This window comes from Nilaparvata lugens, chromosome 10 (assembly GCF_014356525.2).
Source record: "Nilaparvata lugens isolate BPH chromosome 10, ASM1435652v1, whole genome shotgun sequence".
Lineage (NCBI taxonomy): Eukaryota > Metazoa > Arthropoda > Insecta > Hemiptera > Delphacidae > Nilaparvata > Nilaparvata lugens.
In genome coordinates this window covers 33,088,682-33,108,063 of record NC_052513.1, presented here as the reverse complement: position 1 = coordinate 33,108,063, position 19,382 = coordinate 33,088,682, and the positions used below count along the sequence as shown (strand labels likewise).

General features: G+C 35.0%; 1 protein-coding gene across 2 annotated transcripts in view; it reads left to right on the top strand.

Annotated features, from left to right (window-relative positions):
- The first annotated feature begins 3,326 nt into the window (after positions 1–3,326).
- LOC111043234 (inositol-trisphosphate 3-kinase homolog) overlaps positions 3,327–19,382 on the top strand; it is a 205,680-nt gene continuing 189,624 nt past the window's right edge. Inside the window, exon 1 of one of the 2 annotated variants that reach the window (XM_022328139.2) lies at positions 3,327–3,523. In XM_022328139.2, the coding sequence (XP_022183831.2) occupies positions 3,449–3,523 (75 nt within the window). In that variant the 5' untranslated portion in view covers positions 3,327–3,448. The remainder of the gene's footprint in view (positions 3,524–19,382) is intronic. The other variant, XM_039436676.1, reaches the window with a different exon arrangement.

Below are 19,382 nucleotides of genomic sequence, written 5' to 3'. Positions count from 1 at the left end.
ACCTAAAATATTTTAAAAACAATTCATTTTTCGAATTTCAAGAGAATGATTGCTGGTTGAATATGAAAAGATTAAGATACTATTCAGTATTCACCAACTATGATATTTCTCTTCATTCATTAATTCATTCACCAAACATGATATTTCTCTTCATTTATATTTAGATTTTGCATTTGAAAACAATGCAGAATAAATTTTTCTATATTAAAATAATTGTGTAATGTTTGCATTACACCCATCTATTCTCATTTATTCATCCATGAATTACTAAATATTTTCAGAGTCAGTCTCTTGATTTATGATCACTTTACTTCCAAGTATGTATAGCTTCATTTCTCTTATTCAGTGGAGTAGTTTTCAAAGGATTATTTATTCAAAAATAAGATGGTGCTTAGTATAATTTTACTGCTCGTTTGACGTATAAATGCTTAGGGTTGCATGTCTTTCATTTAAGATTGAACTAAATCTTAAGTTTTTGTTTGTCTACAAGCTTGGTGTTCGAGCTAGAGTAAAATTTAGAAATTTACTATAATTAGAGTAATATTAAGTATAATATATTGAAAAAAATTATAACCCAGCAGTTGCAGTGTGTGAATGGATGAATCATTAGTACTTGGAAATATTATAAGAACACAAAGTCCAACTCATTTTTAAAATGCTATGTGAACATTTAAATTTATTATCTTATTCATGTCTTATGTTATGCCTCTGACTAATGTGATAAAAAATAATTGTAATTTAATATTATTAATGTAAATTGTAATTTAGTAATGTATGATTGAGACCTCATTATTTCTCAAATTTGAATTATTACAAATTACATAGCATAAATGTTTCGCTTATTGTTTATTAGCATGTGTAAATTATGAAAATTACTATTTTTGTTTACGCCTTTTGTGTGTATATTTTGTAGAATCCCAACATTGCCTGTATTGTACCACAAACTGTACTATGTCGATATTAATTATATACACTTTTCTAAACTACTACATTCATTGTGTAATTGGTAATTATTATATAAATGAAAAATAATAACATTATAGTAACCACGAAACAAGCAAAAATACTCTATTGGAAAAATGGCGATTTATGATGAAATTATGGTAATTGAAGCCAGCTATTTTACCATCGAGATGTCTGTGTATCTATAAATGCATTTTTATACTTTATTTCTGTAAATATTATATATTAAAAGACAAATTTCTACTTGGTGTTGCAGTTTTTACAATTCCTTGTCTTTATTCTACATGTGATGCAATTCCCAAATTGTAATCAATTGCCTACCGGAAGACCGGAACTCGAATAGGTAATTACTTAATTGCCCATATGAATAAAACGAAAGCAAATGCTCATGGGCAAGAGCATGGAGCATAAGGTTTTTCTCATGAGCAAAAGGTAGAAGCAAAAGCATTTGCTCATTTTTATATGAATAAGCTTTACCTTATACTCTTACCTTATGCTCTTGAACTCTCTATTTTAAAGATTTTTCATCAGCTGATTCGCTTTCGTAGCCTTAATTTGTATTTATAGCTCACGGAAGCGCCAAATATGCAAACAGGGGGCACCGCTTGTGTTTGCGTTGTCTGCTCTGTTTTCTATTTATGAATACAGTTTTAGGTTAGTTGAGTTTAGAATTTTGAAATAATAGCGTGAAAAAATGTCATCTCTATAATAATCTTCAGCATATTCTTATAATAATATCAATAGCCTTCTTATAATCGTCTACACTCTCATATTCTTAAATGCCTATTTCCTATTTTGTGATGGCTATCTTTATAACACGTAGCTTTTGTATTTATTCTTTTGTAGGAATAATTGTGATATATATCATGGTTGAATCTAAAAAGAGTTTTATAGTTCTACACTATTGGTTGTGATAGTATCTGGTATAGTTTCCTCTTCCTCATACGAATTAGTTGAGCCATTTTACTATGAGCAAAAGGTGATAAGCTGCTCTAGACTAGACTCACCTTTTTTGAAGCATTTGCTTCAAAAGTTGAGCAAATGCTCTAGTTTATTCATACAATTTTGAGCAAATGCTCAAACTATTTTTTTGATGAGCATGAGCAAAAGGTTTTGCTCACGTTTATTCATAGAAAATGAAGCAAATGCTCCATATTTTAGAAGTATGAGCAAATGCTCAACTTTATTCATATGGCCCACTAACTTACTAGGTAGGTATAGTTATTTGGAGAGTCCAGTAGCAAGCATTAAAAAGGCACATCGGTGTTCAATGTTAAGTCAGGCTTTGGCCACTAACTCAAGTTCTATCGTAATTTTGTCAAAATCTTCAATATTGAAGAATTAAACGTGTACTGTATTATGTGATTGAGTATACACCAGTGGAATACCTTTGGAGGTGCAGTAGATGAATATCAATCTTGTTGAGAAGAACTTGTGAATTAAATACTAAAATGGCTGCAGACTTGATACCGTACTGGATCAAATAAAGTTGATTGTTTAGTATAAACTGAGCAGAAAGATGAAGCTAAAATAGATTAAGCTAGAATGATTATAAACGCAGGATTCTCAGGAAGGTGAATCATAATTCCGTCTGATTAAATCTAAATAGATGTAGGATGAGGATATTATGCTCTATATTATAACTTTTCCTTCTATAGCCTACTTGTTCTGAAATATTTCAACATAATGGGACGGAGTAATAAGCAACGTGAATAAAGGTGTAAGATATTTTTTTAATGTATCTAATATATTTACTAGATACCTCTAAATTAATAGATTACAATACCTATCATATCTGAAGATCTATTTTATGTAATAATAGACTTATTTTGAGAGGAAATACTGCCATATATTGTGAGATAAGTAGGTAGTGAAGCCTTTAGCCTGCGGTAGGTGTATACAAGGTACCAATATAGAGACACATTCAAATTTGAAATTGCACTGTATATGCACTTGTTCCTTTCTTTGTGCCCTTGTTGAAGCCCTTTCTTTTAATTATAATAAACTTATATAATAGGCAGACCTGCCAGTCTATTGAGTGCTATAGCTATAATAATAAATTACGTACTTGCGGTACCGTACCTATACGAATCAGTAACGAATTCTACATTCATAAAGTTGAAACTCTTTGTTCTCGATTTCTGCTTTGATATGAATCATTTAGAAAGCGTAATCACAAAAACAATCTACAAAACTAAAAATGATTCTCATACGAATCACTTGAAAGTAATGTGAATAAAATACCCCACAATATTCTACTCTTTATTTTCTCGAGGAAACCATACAATAGAGCTAAAATCAATTTGAATTTGGCGGCGTGACTGATGGCAGCATGGAATGAAAATGGTGGTGGGGGATCTTTGGCAGGCAAGAGCAGAACAAATGGCCACTTGCTTCAGTTGTAACCTGTCGTGTCTTGTTTTGTGTGCATTTCAAAGTGTTTCAATGTGCGTGTAGTGTTTTAAAAACAATCAAGTGCTGTGAAATGGATGTAAATAAGCCGATATTTCCTCCAGATACCTATTCTACGTCGTACAATTTACGAGACGATATCAAACAGGTTAGTAGACTAGCAGAAATCAACCTTTTTTATCAATTTTCCGTTGTGATAAAACAGTCAAGACTGCTGCGTTGCTATGGAAACGGCTTATTTAAATCGCTTTCATCTTGCAATTATGATTTGACAACTCTTCTTCTATTTTCTGATGCTTGAAATCAACAAAATTACAAACAAATATTGTATTTTCTAAAATGCTGTCATTTTAAGGTTATATTGACTGATGTTTTGGTAATGGCGTGGTTGTTTTGGTAGGTTAAGTTCTCAAGGGGTGCCGCATTGTTTCAAATTATTATCATTAAAAAACTCTTACTAACTATTGTATTCTTTAATTTATTTTTAATAAATTCTACGTACAGCTATAGTTTTGTCAAAATCGTCTCCAAACAAGATAAGTTGATGATAAGATAATGGTGCTTGTTTACTTTACAAGCTTCTTGTTGGTTAAAAATGTATTTTGTGTATTATGTAACAAAGTTTTACAGTAAATTCTACATTGAGGGCTAGACCACATTGAGCGTTTTTCAGGCGCCAACCCAATCAGTCAATCGAAAAGCTTATTGCCTCGCCGACTCTGAAAACGCCTGATATGGTCTAGCCTTCTCTTCTGCTAACGTCTTCTTATTCTATGTTATTTTTATTTACCATTTATTTCAATCGGATCTATTGCGTCTTCTCTTATTATTTTGCTAGGCTGCCGTGATTCATCAGTTGTGATTGTAGCTTTAGTATGCCGTATTTGAGTTGTCATTTTCCCATTATCAGAGCTGTCAATAATATAGACACATACGATACACCTGTCTGTCTGTCAATTTTTAAGCTGACTGCAATTTTTAATGCTATCAAGGCTTAATTTTGGCCGTACATGATTAGAGCGCTTTGAAAGTTTAATACAGGATTACACAGAGCATTCATTACTCAGCCTTATCGTCAAAATTTGAGTCCTAACACATACTGTATCCTCCATTAGTTTAGTTTCCTCTAGAGTAAGTTGAACTCTATATTTTGAATCACAATTACTTTTGAAAATAGTTTTGAACATTTGTTCAGTAATTACAGTTTTGATTTTAATACCCTTGCTTACAGACTTGAGTATGAGTACGAGTATGAGTATGAGTACAGATCTTGACTTGAGTATGAAAGTGTTGTTTTTATTGTATAATGACGCCATCGATCCCACAGATGTGGGTAATGGATGAAGAAGGAGGTATATAAGGTATATAAGACTCATTCATTTGAATTCCCTTGACCAAAAAATGCCCTAATCACATTCAAATGGATTTGGACCCTACTATTCATCTGCAAATGTGCTACTTATCCAACATGAATAATTAAGATCATCTTCAGATTTCAACAGAAAGTTACTCCCTTCATGTTTTTGATTGTAAAATCTTGAAACTTCCACTTGATATCTGATACACTTGGTTATAAGAGCCACTTATTAATAACAGCTCTTGAAAATATTGTTGAAATGCTCAAATATCTAGTCAATACTTATCTTACAATAAATATTTGAAAACAGCCCCATAAAATTTGAGTTACAGCTTCAGGGTTAACAGGGTTATTACAGCTTCAGGTTATACAATGATATGACAAATCTAAGGTATGGAATGGAAAGTTTTGTAGTATAATGAGTTTCGGTTTGAAGATGTTCTAGTTATTCTGAAGTAGCCTCACAGTTTTAATGGTTTCAATATCTATTAAACAGAGGAACATAAAATGTTTGTGTTCTTAACAGATTTTTGTAACATGTTTATTTGACAAAAATCAGTGTTCGACAGTTGTAATATTATTTTAGTAACTAGTTATGTACTACTACTATTATAGTATTAATTATTACAGTATCTTGAAACATTAATGAGAATTGATCTTCATAGAAATTTTAAATGGAGTAGACCTATGTATTATTCATTTTATAATGAGTCTATAGGAAGAGATTGCCGTTTCAAGTCTAATCTTCCAGATAAGATAAGTGACGATCGCTCGACTGTAATGTCGTTAATCGGACCACTTAAGGCCAACTGATTATTCCTTCCAAATTCTTTAAGAACAGACTTCAAAACCACTTCTTGGTAGTCCGGAACAATACATAAAACAGAAATCATTCATTCTACCGTCTAATACAGGATTATAAAGAGTATTTAACCGTCTATTATATAACTTTTATTGCGTATAACGTTATAATTCGAAGTGCTGAGGTTTACACAAGTTAATATATTTCAAGATAGTATTATAATATTTCAAAAGTTTTTACAAGTAAAATATAAGTTTTCAATATACATAATAAATCAACTCTTAAATTAGAACCTCTAAAAAATTCCTGCTATGCTTCGCTCCATAACAATTGATTAGCCTAACTAAAAATGCAATGGTATATTTCTTACGAGCAAAAATTATTCAAATTAAATAAAATAATTATGTAGTGTTTATAATCAACGAGCAGCATGTGAATAAACTCGAGAAGAATGAAGATTACAAGGACGTGCGAATTTTTGCCATGCACTTAATTACAATACTGGTCATGCAATTTTTGCATATTATACCGGGCGCAACTTCTATTCAGCCTACATTTTCCTTAAAAGCTGTCCGATCAATGTCTCTCCGTTATTTGACCGTCTATTATATAACTTTTATTGCGTATATCGTTATAATTCGACCACATTTTCAGCAAGTTCAAGTTATTTATTCAAGTTCAAGTTAGAATGGGAATGGGATGTGCTGATAATTTATGCTTGAATTGTTGAACTTTTTTGCAGAGAGTTTAAACCGGATTATGGACATTTGTTATTTACTTTTGTTCTACCGATTTATTTCATAATTGAATATCAACGACTACATTTCATTGCTTTGTTCCTCGATTGGCATGATGCAGAATCAAGATTTATCCCAAAACTATTCTCATATTTGTAGCATACTTATTTATCAATTTATTATAAATTAAATCGAATCAAATCTAATCAAATTTATTGCCAAATTCACTAATTCACAAATACATGGAAAACAAAATCAACTTTTAAATTAGAACCTCTAAAAAAATTCCTGCTATGCTTCCCTCCATAACAATTGAGTATAATTGCGTACATCGTTATAATTCGACCATTTTTTCAGCAAGTTCAAGTTATTAGAATGGGAATGGGATGTGCTGATAATTTATGCTTGAATTTTTGAACTTTTATTGCGTATATCGTTATAATTCGACCACATTTTACATGCAATTTGAGTTAAAATTATGTTAGGTACTCACTTATTGAAGCTTAAATGATACAATAGGGGAAGTGGTAGACCGCTAGACCATTTATTTAAATCATAGAAAATAGGAATAATTCTATAGTCTGATTTTTACTCTAATATTTGCGTATGAAAGAGGTTCCTTTTTCCTTTTATATTATTCTTGAAATGAAAATTTTCCAAAAACCTTGTATATACGTCGACGCGCAATTAAAAAAGGAACATACCTGTCAAATTTCATGAAAATCTATTACTGCGTTTCGTCGTAAATTCGCAATATATAAACATATAAACATTCAAACATTTAAACATTAAGAGAAATGCCAAACCGTCGACTTGAATCTTAGACCTCACTTCGCTCGGTCAATAAAATAAAATCCTTATTAAAACTTATCCTGATTAATTCTTATCCTCTTTGGTCACATTTAGCGACCACATAATACAAATTTGTACTATGTGGTACAATACTATTTGTACTATGTGGTCGCTAGTCACATTCATATCTAATGGCTCAGATTAGACAAGTATCATGTTTTCAATTATTATAGCCTACTGTTGGAAGGGTGCTTGAGGCCTACTTCACTAATGTAAAGTCCTCGTTATAATGGCAGTGGAGTAAGATAGGAGGACAGCAATGCCGATTCTCTGCCATGCCACTGCCCCTTCTATTGAAGATAGCTGATACCGGTATAATTATTCGTTGTAATATTAACTGTTCATTCTTGTTAAAAATAATGAATTATATTTTATTCGTCAAGAAAATATATTTTTCAATAATTTAATAATGAATTTTTATAATTGAAATTGAATATTTTGTTGAAATTATTTTTATTTATTGTTGAAAAAAAATCTGGCAACGTTGCGGAGCTAGAAAAGGATAGCGCTATCTACTTCGTCGAATGATAGACAAGAATGTCAATCAAATGTTGCCATTATTACGTGGACCTCACTATAACCAGAGATAAACTATTTTATAGTATTTTTTTCTCTGTTATAACTGTCCTGACTCGAGCTTCAAAATAACTCCATTGAACGCCACCTAAATTTGTAAGTCCACATATCTCTCATCATTATCACTTCCATCGCCCATGAACAAGCCAGGGGCTCATGAAACATCATCCTCAACAAAAAATCTAGACTTTTATTAGCATGACTAAGCTTTCCAACACGCTAATGTCTAGGCACAGGAGAAGGAACTATGTTCTTTTCTTTATGGTATAGGCTATTGTCTATTTTTATGTAAATAAAATTTAGTTACAGTACAATAATTTTACGTAATATACTTATTCATTCATCCATGCATTCAATGAAATGATTCATTTGCCATTATAAAAATAAAGAAGAGATACCAAGCATAAGTTTTTTGTTTTACATACTATAATTCGGTTTGTATATTTCTGGACTCGAAATTTGATTCGAATTGATAAAGTGAAGCAACATTCTTCAACAATCTTCTTTTTGGATATACTTTTATCAAAATTCGGAAAGAGAACAGTCTTGGGCTATGCCTGTTGGTTCTTTTCAGATCATGTATTTTTTTGATTGGTGTAATATGGAATGTAAAATGAATTAATAAATTCTCTCTTCTTGTAACTAAGTCACGTTAAGTTCATTTGAAAGATGACCGATCGACTGATGTTCCAACAGTGATATTTATTATAAATTTACCCTTTTAGAAGTCCTTCATATCGGAGTGTGTTTACTCTTTTGTACCGTTCTCCCTTATCAGTGCAAACTATAGTATTTGGGAGGCTATAGGCTTTTCTCTCTCTCTCTCTCTCTCTCTCAAATCTTATCTCTCTTAGACAATAATATAGATCTTGTACTTTTCCGATACTTTTCCTTCTCAGTCCATATCTAGTCTTAATGACACTGCCTTAATTTGCCGTCTAAGCACTAAGAATTTCAGCCGACTTTGATTTGCAATTGTGTCAGTGTTAGCAATAAAGTAAGCTACATACTGAATCACTTTATTGTATCAACTTCTGGTTCGTTTCTTCTTGAGGATGATGTCTACATGAGCTCTGGACTTGTTGTGCATGGATAATGAAAATGTGATTAGATTGAAGAGGATTGCTGTACTTGTGTTATTCATTTATATACTAATTTCATGTAGTATATATTTTTACTTTCCTTGCCCTATTACCATAGGTAAGGAAAGTATTGCTTTCCAAAAAAAATTAAGGTACCCTGATTTCAAGTTTTCTATACGTTTCAAGTCCCCCTGAGTCCAAAAACATGATTTTTGGGTGTTGGTCTGTGTGTGTGTGTGTGTGTGTGTGTGTGTGTGTGTGTGTGTGGTGTGTGTGTGTGTGTATGTGTGTATGTCTGTGAACACGATAACTCCATTCCTAATCAACCGATTGACTTGAAATTTTAAACACAAGGTCCTTATACCATGAGGATCCGACAATAAGAAATTCAATAAAATTCAATTCAAGATGGCGGAAAAAATGGCGGATAATTACTAAAAAACCATGTTTTTCACGTTTTTCTCGAAAACGGCTCTAACGATTTTCTTCAAATTCATACCATGGATAGCTATTTATAAGCCCTATCAACTGGCATGAGTCTCATTTCTGGGCAAATTTCAGGAGCTCTGTAATATTCTTGAGAAAAATGGCGGATAATGACGAAAAAACCATGTTTTTCACGGTTTTCTCGAAAACGGCTCTAACGATTTTCTTCAAATTTATACCATGGATAGCTATTTATAAGCCCTATCAGCTGGCATGAGTCTCATTTCTGGGAAAATTTCAGGAGCTCTGTAATATTCTTGAGAAAAATGGCGGATAATGACGAAAAAACCATGTTTTTCACGGTTTTCTCGAAAACGACTAACGATTTTCTTAAAATTTATATCATAGATAGCTATCTATAAGCCCTATCAACTGGCATGAGTCTCATTTCTGGGAAAATTTCAGGAGCTCCGTAATATTATTGAGAAAAATGGTGGATAATGACTAAAAACCATGTTTTTCACGATTTTCTCATTAACGGCTCTAACGATTTTTTTCAAATTCATACCCTGTATAGTTATTTATCAGATCTATCAACTGGCATGAGTCTTTTTTCTGGGAAACTAATGGGGGGTCCACCCTATCCTTGAGAAATGGACTTTGTAACCTCAATCTCGTGCATGAGGTAGGTAGGTAGGTAGAGCAGTTTATAAAAAGTACACAGTCATAGTCAAGATATTTCTTCTGTAGAACAGCTGTTTTGACGACTTTAAAAAAAAAATCATCTAATTTCACAATTTACACGAAGGGAAAAGTACTCTGAAAACAATAATTATATATACACATATACAGTAGTCTGATCGTAGTTGCAAATAATATGTTGCCGCCAATAATTATTGTCAAGATGTTATTCCCCTAAATTATTCTCGTTTGAGAATGAGGCTTACAGTTCAATGAGCAAGGAAAGTTGTGTGAGTGTACCACACCAGATTTTTTACTCTCTTTGTTACTCAATTGGATATCTTTTGTAGCCACTCAACTCACCCACTTTTCGTTTCTAGTCATGCTTCTGATGGATCACCATACTTTAAAGTGATGTATTTCCGAAAAACCAGATTTTATTATATTTTTTCGCTCTTTCAACTTTTCAACAATTGATGAGACAAGAATGTGCTGATTACGAGATTGTAGAGCATTGAATTATCTTTCAGTTCATGTATAATTCGACTATTTCACGCATTCCCATACGACTGTTACAACAGTTTTAGTTTCGAGTGTCAAATCGCAAGATTTGCAACAAACTGCGTTTACACCAGAGTTCTCAACAGAGTTTTCAAAAAATCTCGGCAGTTTGTTGCCAATTTCTTAAGAAAGTACAGCAACATTTTGTTTCGTCAACTTGTGGAAATCCTTGTTTTCAACAATATTTTTGTTTCCCTCTCAAAGTGGGAAACACTGAGAAAGTTGCCAACAAAATGTTTCCCATCTAAAAGTCCACGCCGACTACTCTCTCGGAGCAAAACATTGACAACTTTTGTTCCTCTACATTTGAGTACAACAATTTGATTTCTAAAAAATTGACAACTTTTTTGTATAGAACTTTTTGTTGACAACATTGGTGTAAACGCAGCTTATGTTATCACTATTAATATTTTCTTGTATACCATACCCAAGATGCTTCAAAATTTCTACAGACCTCGGTGTGTACCTACCTTCTTCAGTCCATTTGTCTGATATGATATCATGGCCTTTCTCCGAAGATGATCTGATCACATGAAGAACTATTGAAGATTGTCAACTGTAATGTAACAATAAGGCTAGCTACACACACGTCGACTTTTTGCCGTCCTTATAAATTCTGTTAGATTGAACGGAGCTTGACAAACATCATCTGTTTGATATCATCTGCTCAATCTAATAGAATTTATAGGGACGGCAAAAAGTCCAAAAATCAATGTGTGTGTAACTACCCTAAGGATGTGATTTAGATGCTGTTTAATGTTTATCTCCATAAAACGGTGAAGTTAGAACACATAAATATCCTTCCTTGAAAGTGGATCTTCTCAGATATTCAGGATATTTGACCGAGGTCTAAAGGTGCGTACAGATATACGCGCCGCGAACATGAGCAATTCACTTTTAATCAGCTGATGCCAAGCTTTTTATATCTATATCTTACCGTTTCTGTAAAAATACAGATATAGTCAGCTGATTAAGAGTGAATTGCTCATGTTCGTGGCGCGAATATCTGTACGCACCATAAGATTCAAGTCGACGGTTTGTCATTTCTCTTAATGTTTAAATGTTTATATGTTGCGCATTTACGGCGAAAAGCTGTAATAGATTTTCATGAAATTTAACAGGTATGTTCCTTTTTTAATTGCTCGTCTATACACGTATAAAAAAGGTTTTTGAAAATTTTGCATTTCAAGGATAATATAAAAGGAAAAAGGAGCCTCCTTCATACGCCAATATTAGAGTAAAAAGTAAATTCGTATGGCTTTTGTTGGTGGGGAATCCCTTGCGGGAAGGTTCCACCGCCTGAATATAAAATTTAAGCCGTCAATGGGCCTTACGACTGTCATACTTCAGCCGGGACCGACAGTTTAACGTGCCCATCCGATAACACGGGAGTGATCTGGTTAAAAAACTTTTGGTATTGAGAGGGTTTGAACTCGGGATCTCTATGCTGCTACTACGCAAGCACTCTATCCAATATTAGAGTAAAAATCAGACTATAGAATTATTCATCATAAATCAGCTGACAAGTGATTACACAAATGTGTGGAGAAGCCAGTCTATTGCTGTATTTCCATGAGGTCTATACTTTCAATCAGGTACTTGTGGATGAGAATACTGCGTGAGGTCTACTGTTCACAGAACTATCAGTTAGAAACTTGACAAACTGAAAACATGACCTACATAAATCTTGAAGAATTTAAAGTAGACCTATAACCATCCTCTGTAAATAAGGGATTTATATGCAAAATTTCAAGTTAATCAGTCCAGTAGTTGAGACTTAATGATGCGTCATTCTTGAATTTCTCATCCCGTACGTGTATAAGACGATTCTTTCCTTTATTATATTAGAGATAGATAACTGTTTCTATAATAATTTTCCTCTACTACAAATTAATAACTTACTGTAGTGATCCGTGATCTAGTGGATAGAGTGAACAGCCTAGAGACCCCGAGTTCAAACCAGAACTACTAGTAAGAGGGTTTTCAGGATATTCTTTCTGTGATTTAGCTTCAACTCTGACTATATAATAGGATCAACCATAGAGAAATATAGCATTATAGATAAGGTGAAAGATAACAGAATAATATGATTTGTAATTGTATCCACGAATAAATGAATGAATGAATGAATGAATATGTATCTCATGCTGTCGTTTATCTATGATACAACTTCTTCTTTTCAAAAAGTATCCTTAAATTTGTCCGTTATCCGTGATTTATATTTCCGCCTAATAAAGATTTTTTTCATTTTCATTTTCATTTAGCTTGAGTTTTGCCTGTGAAACAGGATACATACAGCATCTTCATGTGTGATTGGTATTCATGATTGATTGTGTAGAAGCTAATTGAGAGACAACTTCAACTTGAGGCTTGTATGATGACCCAGATTGCAATTATGTCTGTATTGTACTGGTGTGTGTGTACTTGCCGTCTGCTAGTTAAAGCCTTGTACAACAACATCTGAACTGATTTCATCTAATAAACAAGGTTATAGTTGAGTTGAGCGTTGATAATGAATTTGAGATTGAGAATGTCTGATTCAGATTTTGATTGTAAGGCGGCTGATTCAAAGTTGTCTTCGTTTAAATTCGATTATTTTTTTTGTAATTTTTGTAGGATAGTAGAGAAAGGCAGTTGTATTATTGAGAGTTGTCTTGATTCATATCCACATCCTTGTTTATTGATGAATCCCCCTCAATATTTCAAATTTTAGTACCAGCTCCCCTATAAATAAAACATTCTTGCGAAAAACTGCCAGCTGTGCTTTTGGGATATTAAGTTAGTTTTTTGGTCCTGCAAAATTATCTTCTATCTATATATATATAAAAGCGAAATGGCACTCACTCACTGACTGACTAACTCACTCACTCGCAGAACTAAAAATCTACCGGACCAAAAACGTTCAAATTTGGTAGGTATGTTCAGTTGGCCCTTTAGAGGCGCACTAAGAAATCTTTTGGCAATATTTCAACTCTAAGGGTGGTTTTTTAGGGTTTAAAGTTCGTCTTTTAGCATGCATATTCTCCTTATCTATATATATATATATATACCCCTGTGGGTTGGGGGGAACAGAGGAGTCGAACAAGGTAGACTCAGGTCTCAAGTTTAAGGAAAGAATACACCACAGTATCCCTGCTTGTCGTAAGAGGCGACTAAAAGGGGACCCTCTTCTTCCAGAGCCCTTATTCCCATATCCTTCTTCTTCTTCAACATGCTATGGATCCTTTCCTCGTTGGAATGACCATTTTCTATTGACTTTGCTTTGTGTCATTCTTTCTTTACTCATCTTTTAACTTACTGTCTGGCCTTCCTTGGTCAAGTTCTTGCCTTTCAAGCCCTGGTCCCTCAATCAAAAGTTGGGGACAAATGGCTTATTTTCCTTTCTCATTCATTTTCCAACAAAGATCGGCCAACGGTCCTGAAGGCAGATGATGACTCAGCTAGTCACAATGGCGGAAGGAGCGGAAGAGCCAGACTGGTCCTCCTAAAGGGGGTTCTGGCGTTAGGCGTTAACAACCTAGCACAGGCAAAAATTTAAAGGTTGACAATATGGGTAGCAAAACCAAAAATTATCCCCGGGTGGCAATCCACACCTCTTCAAGAGGGAGCCTTCATTCGGATACGGGGGAAGGCAGTGATGCTCAAAATATTGGAGACCTCTTTAAAGATTTTAGTCGAGGGAGTCCATGCAAAAAACGGAAAAAGCAACATAGGAAGCTTATATTAGGAACTTGGAATGTACAAGGTTGGAAGAATAAAATATTAGAAGTCACTCAAGAATTCCACAAAATGAAAATAGATATACTGGTGACTAGCGAAATGAAAAAGAAGGGTAGTGGTTGTGAAGAGGTGGAGGAAGCATTGCTTTTTTGGAGTGGAGTAGATACAGATCAGAGAGCCAAGGCAGGGATAGGTATGCTTATCCAGAAAAAACTTAGAAGATTCATTAAGTCATGGAATCCAATTAGTGAGCGGATAATTGAAGTAGAGCTGGAAATTTATGGTAGAGAGATAGTAATCCTGGGAGTATATGGTCCTAATGATGACAGTCAAATGCAAGATAGAGAAAATTTTTTCGAATGCCTGAGAGTAAACATTGAAAAAATAAATGAACGAAAAGAAATCATCTTAGCAGGTGATTTCAATGGAAGAACAGGCAAGAGGATTAATGACTCAGTGGTTGGCAGCTTTGGAGAGGACAACCTAAATTACAATGGAGAGAAACTGATAGAGCTCTGTGAACTACAAGGGTTGAGAATACTCAATGGTTTTTACAGGCATAAAGAAATCCATAAGTTCACTTGGACACAAGCAACTCGCAAGCTCAAAACAATCATAGACTACATCATAATGAAGCAGAGAACATCAATATGCGTGAAAGATGTACGTGTTAAAAGAGGGCCAGAATGTGGATCGGATCATCAATTACTCTGGTCAAAGTTAGAATTTCCATGGAATGGTTGTAAATCCAATAGTGAAGAAATTTCTAATGTTTCGGAAACAGGGGCTGCAAAAGAAAGAACGAGAAAATATAAGTTGGATTTACTGCAAGATGACACTATAAAAGATCTGTATCAAAGAAGAATGGACCAAAAACTAATGGAATTCAGGTTTGACAGCCCAGAAGAAATCTACAACCACATAAAGCAATGCATACATCAAGCAGCAATGGAGGCGTTAGGAGAGGAAGATGGAGGTCAAAGGAAGTATAAGCACAACTTAAGTGAGATAACAAAGCAAGAAATAAATAATAAAAAAGTGCTTTATGAGAGATGGTGAATACAAAAAAAGTTGAGGACTTGCAGAAGTATAAAGAGAAAAATAGAGAGGTTAAAAGGTTGATAGTGCAAGAAATGAACAATGAATGGGAAAAACGATGTTCACAAATAGATCAGTATATTGGAGGTGCAAGAAGCTCAGAATCCTGGAGAGTATTGAAAACCCTTCGAACCAATAGGAGAGAAAAAATCACTGTCACCAAAATCAAGCCTACAGAGTGGGAGAGATATTACAAAAACTTGCTCACAGAATCAAGGAGAGAGTTTCTTGGTGATAGGGTGATTCCTGAAGATCGAGAACAGCGAGAGACTCTAGTATTGCAGGAGGAAGTGGAGAAGGCTATACAAACTTTAAAAAACAATAAATCTGCAGGACCAGGTGGCATCAGTCCGGAACTGATCAAGTGTGGATCTAAAAAGTTGTTCAGAATCTTGACAGTGCTTTTCCAGAGAGTCATTGATGGGGAGGAGGCGCCAGGGGAATGGAAAACAGCGCATATGACTTCCATATTCAAGAAAGGCGACAGGAATAGGTGTGAAAACTACAGAGGTATCGCCGTTCTTTCAGCTATGGCCAGAGTGTATGGGAAAATTCTGAAAATAAAGCTAGAGAAGGAAATAGAAGGGAAGATTGGGTGTGAGCAGGCAGGATTTTCGGCGGGTAAATCATGCATAGACCATATATATACTCTGCAGCAGATCATTCAGAAGAAGTATGCAAAAAACAGGTCAGTGCATCTTGCTTTTGTGGACCTTAGGAAAGCCTATGATACTGTGCCGCGAAAAAGACTTTGGAAAGCGATGGAAAACCTTGAAATACCTCGATATCTCATCAATGCCACAGTGAAACTATATGACGGAAACAGGATTAGTATTAGGATTGGTAAAATCTTGACACATCCATTTGAAACATCAAAAGGTTTGTTGCAGGGTTGCAGCTCATCTCCAACTCTGTTCAAGATCTTCTTAGAAGATACCTTGCGGACATGGAAGAGAAAGTGCCAAGGAATGGGAATACCCATCAGAGGAGAGAACCTTTTCACCCTTTGTTTCGCAGATGACCAGGTTGTGATTGCTCAGGATGAGGAAGACCTAAGCTTTATGATGAGGAAACTCAAGGAAGAGTATGAAAAGGCTGGTCTGGAAATAAATATAGACAAGACGGAGTATTTGCAGACAAATGGGAATTCAACACAAAATTTAACCATTGATGACAATACTGAGATAAAAGGAGCAGAAAAATTCAAATACCTTGGGTTCACTATCACGCAAAGTGGCGATACAGAGGAAGAAATAAAGATCAGATTGGCACAGACAAGAAGTTGCATAAGGCAGTTGCACCCAATCTTATGGAGTAGAAATATCCATAAGAAAACTAAGCACAGGATATTCAATACCATCGTGAGAAGTGTAATGACTTATGGTGCAGAAGTGTGGGTGACAAACAGGAAAACAAAAAGTAAAATAAAAGCTGTCGAAATGGAGTTTTGGAGAAGGTGCTGTGCTTTGACCAGAATGGATAAAGTGAGGAATGAGGTGATCAGGGACAGAATGAGGGTGGAGTCTGATATAATGAAATTCATAGAAGACAAGAGGTTGATGTGGTATGGTCATGCCAGAAGAGCTAGTGCCAGTAAGTGGATTGGGATAGTGACAGATTGGAGTCCGTTGGGGCGGAGGAGAAGAGGAAGACCAAGAAGGTCTTGGAGGGATGAAGTGGATGAGGCTATGATGATGAGGAATTTGAGAGATGGTGAGTGGGAAGACAGACAGGGATGGAGGACTCGGCTAAAAGAAGGAAGACAGTAAAGTACTGTAAAATCCTAATTTATATATATTATATATATAAGCGAAATGGCACTCACTGACTGACTCACTCACTCACTCACTCACTCACTCACTCGCATAACTAAAAATCTACCGGACTAAAAACGTTCAAATTTGGTAGGTATGTTCAGTTGGCCCTTTAGAGGCGCACTAAGAAATCTTTTGGCAATATTTCAACTCTAAGGGTGGTTTTTAAGGGTTTAAAGTTCGTCTTTTAGCATGTATATTCTTCTTCTCCCAATCTCTTAATTATAATTGGAATTTCCATATCATATGTTACTATAGAACTATAATCTAGATAGAGTACCTCTTCGAAACAGTTGTTAACTGGCAACTAAATTAATAATTTTGTCAGGTTGGCATTAAGTTGAGTTGACTTTGTTAGGTTGGAACCAAGTTGAAGATTTAAATGCATTTATCGCGGAAAAATTGATTGGGCACCGCTACTTCAATCCTGGGAATATTATGTCAGGCTCGCTTCGCTCGCCATATCCGTTTAGCCAGCCGTTTAGTCTGGACCCCCGACTGGATTGTGCTAACATATGATAAAAATGCCCAAATGAAAATGCAGGTGAGCGAAGCGAGCCTGCTGATCTCATTCTTGGACGATCCTGTCGGGGGTCCAGGGGGCGTAGCCCCCTTGCTAGACGGATATGGCGAGCGAAGCGAGCCTGACGGCTAGTTCTCTATAATTGAAAAATGTCCATACCATCCATATGTTAATATAGAACTATAATCTAAAGAGAGTACCTCTTCGAAACAGTTGTTAACTGGTAACTAAATTAATAATTTTGTCAGGTTGGCATTAGCATTAAGTTGAGTTGACTTTGTTAGGTTGGCACCAAGTTTGAAGATAGAAATGCATTTATCGCAGAAAAATTGATTGGGCACTGCTACTTCAATCAGAACTATTCCTGGGAATATTATATTACTAGCCGTCAGGCTAGCAGAAGAAGAACCCGTCAGGCTCGCTTCGCTCGCCATATCCGTTTAGCCAGACGTTTAGTCTGGACCCCCGACTGGATCGTCCTAACATATGATAAAAATGCCCAAATTAAAAATGCAGGCGAGTGAAGCGAGCCTGCTGATCTCATTCTTGGATGATCCAGTCGGGGATCCAGGGGGCGGAGCCCCCTGGCTAGACGGATATGGCGAGCGAAGCGAGCCTGACGGCTAGTTTCTTTAATATGTGAATATTTCCTATTTTAGTGATAATAGGCTAATGTGAAATATTTCTTCTATGTTTGGTTTTGAAGCATCTAAATTTAAAAATCTACTCAGTGAAAATAATTAAGGACTGAAAATTTTGTAAAGTGAACAACTACAAGACTTAACCTATTTCGGACTATGTGTAACCTTATCTAAATTTGGGAGAGGAATAGCACAAGTTTAACTTATTTTTTCTCTCCCTATCATTTTGATGATGTACTTATTGTATGAATCATTAAATAAATAGTAAATGAAAAATGAATCAATAAATGAAAAACGTTCATGCCAACTCGCACAACGTCATTCGCCAAGTAAATTATTTCTGACATTTTTGGGACCTCCCCTCAGAAACTGTTTGGATCCCAATTGACTTTACGATAACTGAGTGTGCTTCATATTCACCCCCCCCCATCAAGAATTTAGTGTTTTGCAGTCTGCGTCTCCACCCCCCACCCTTTTGGGCACCTCTTAACCTGAACCTAATTATTTATTCTAGATTGCTGTCCATGTATTATGTTGTGTTCCCCCAATCTAACAAACTATCTAATACTTTCTAAACGATTACATGTCATGTCATTTGTGTCGTATCCTTGCTCAATAAAAAATCAGGCTACCTCAGTCAAGACCCTCATGACCAGTCCTATTAAACCTAGCTTGTTATATTATATTATTCCATTATGACATATCATATTACATCATATTAACATACCACAGAAGCAGCCTCATGACGTGGATTTGTGGTCACAGTTTGTGACTTTGATGTCGTCATATACAGTTTGTGACTTGTGGTTCATATTTCAACCACAGTGGTCACATTATAGTCACTGCCCACGTCACAAGCTCCCCTGATGTACTATCAATTACTTGGCTCATTTTCAGAGTCCAGGTGGTCATATGTGGAAGTAGCTTTGAAGGTTTGAACCCAAATGTGGAACAGATTTACGGTTTTGTGGTTAAATCAAGGTGGTTGATATTGTACTCCATTCTGTTTGACAAGGCTTGGAGATTTGTTAGCAGGTTAGTGGTGGATTCTTAAGTGTATTCGCTTTTAGTTTTTTATTTATTTATTTACAAATTCACTTATCAAAGCAATGATTGGGAGAAAAACAACAGGATTGC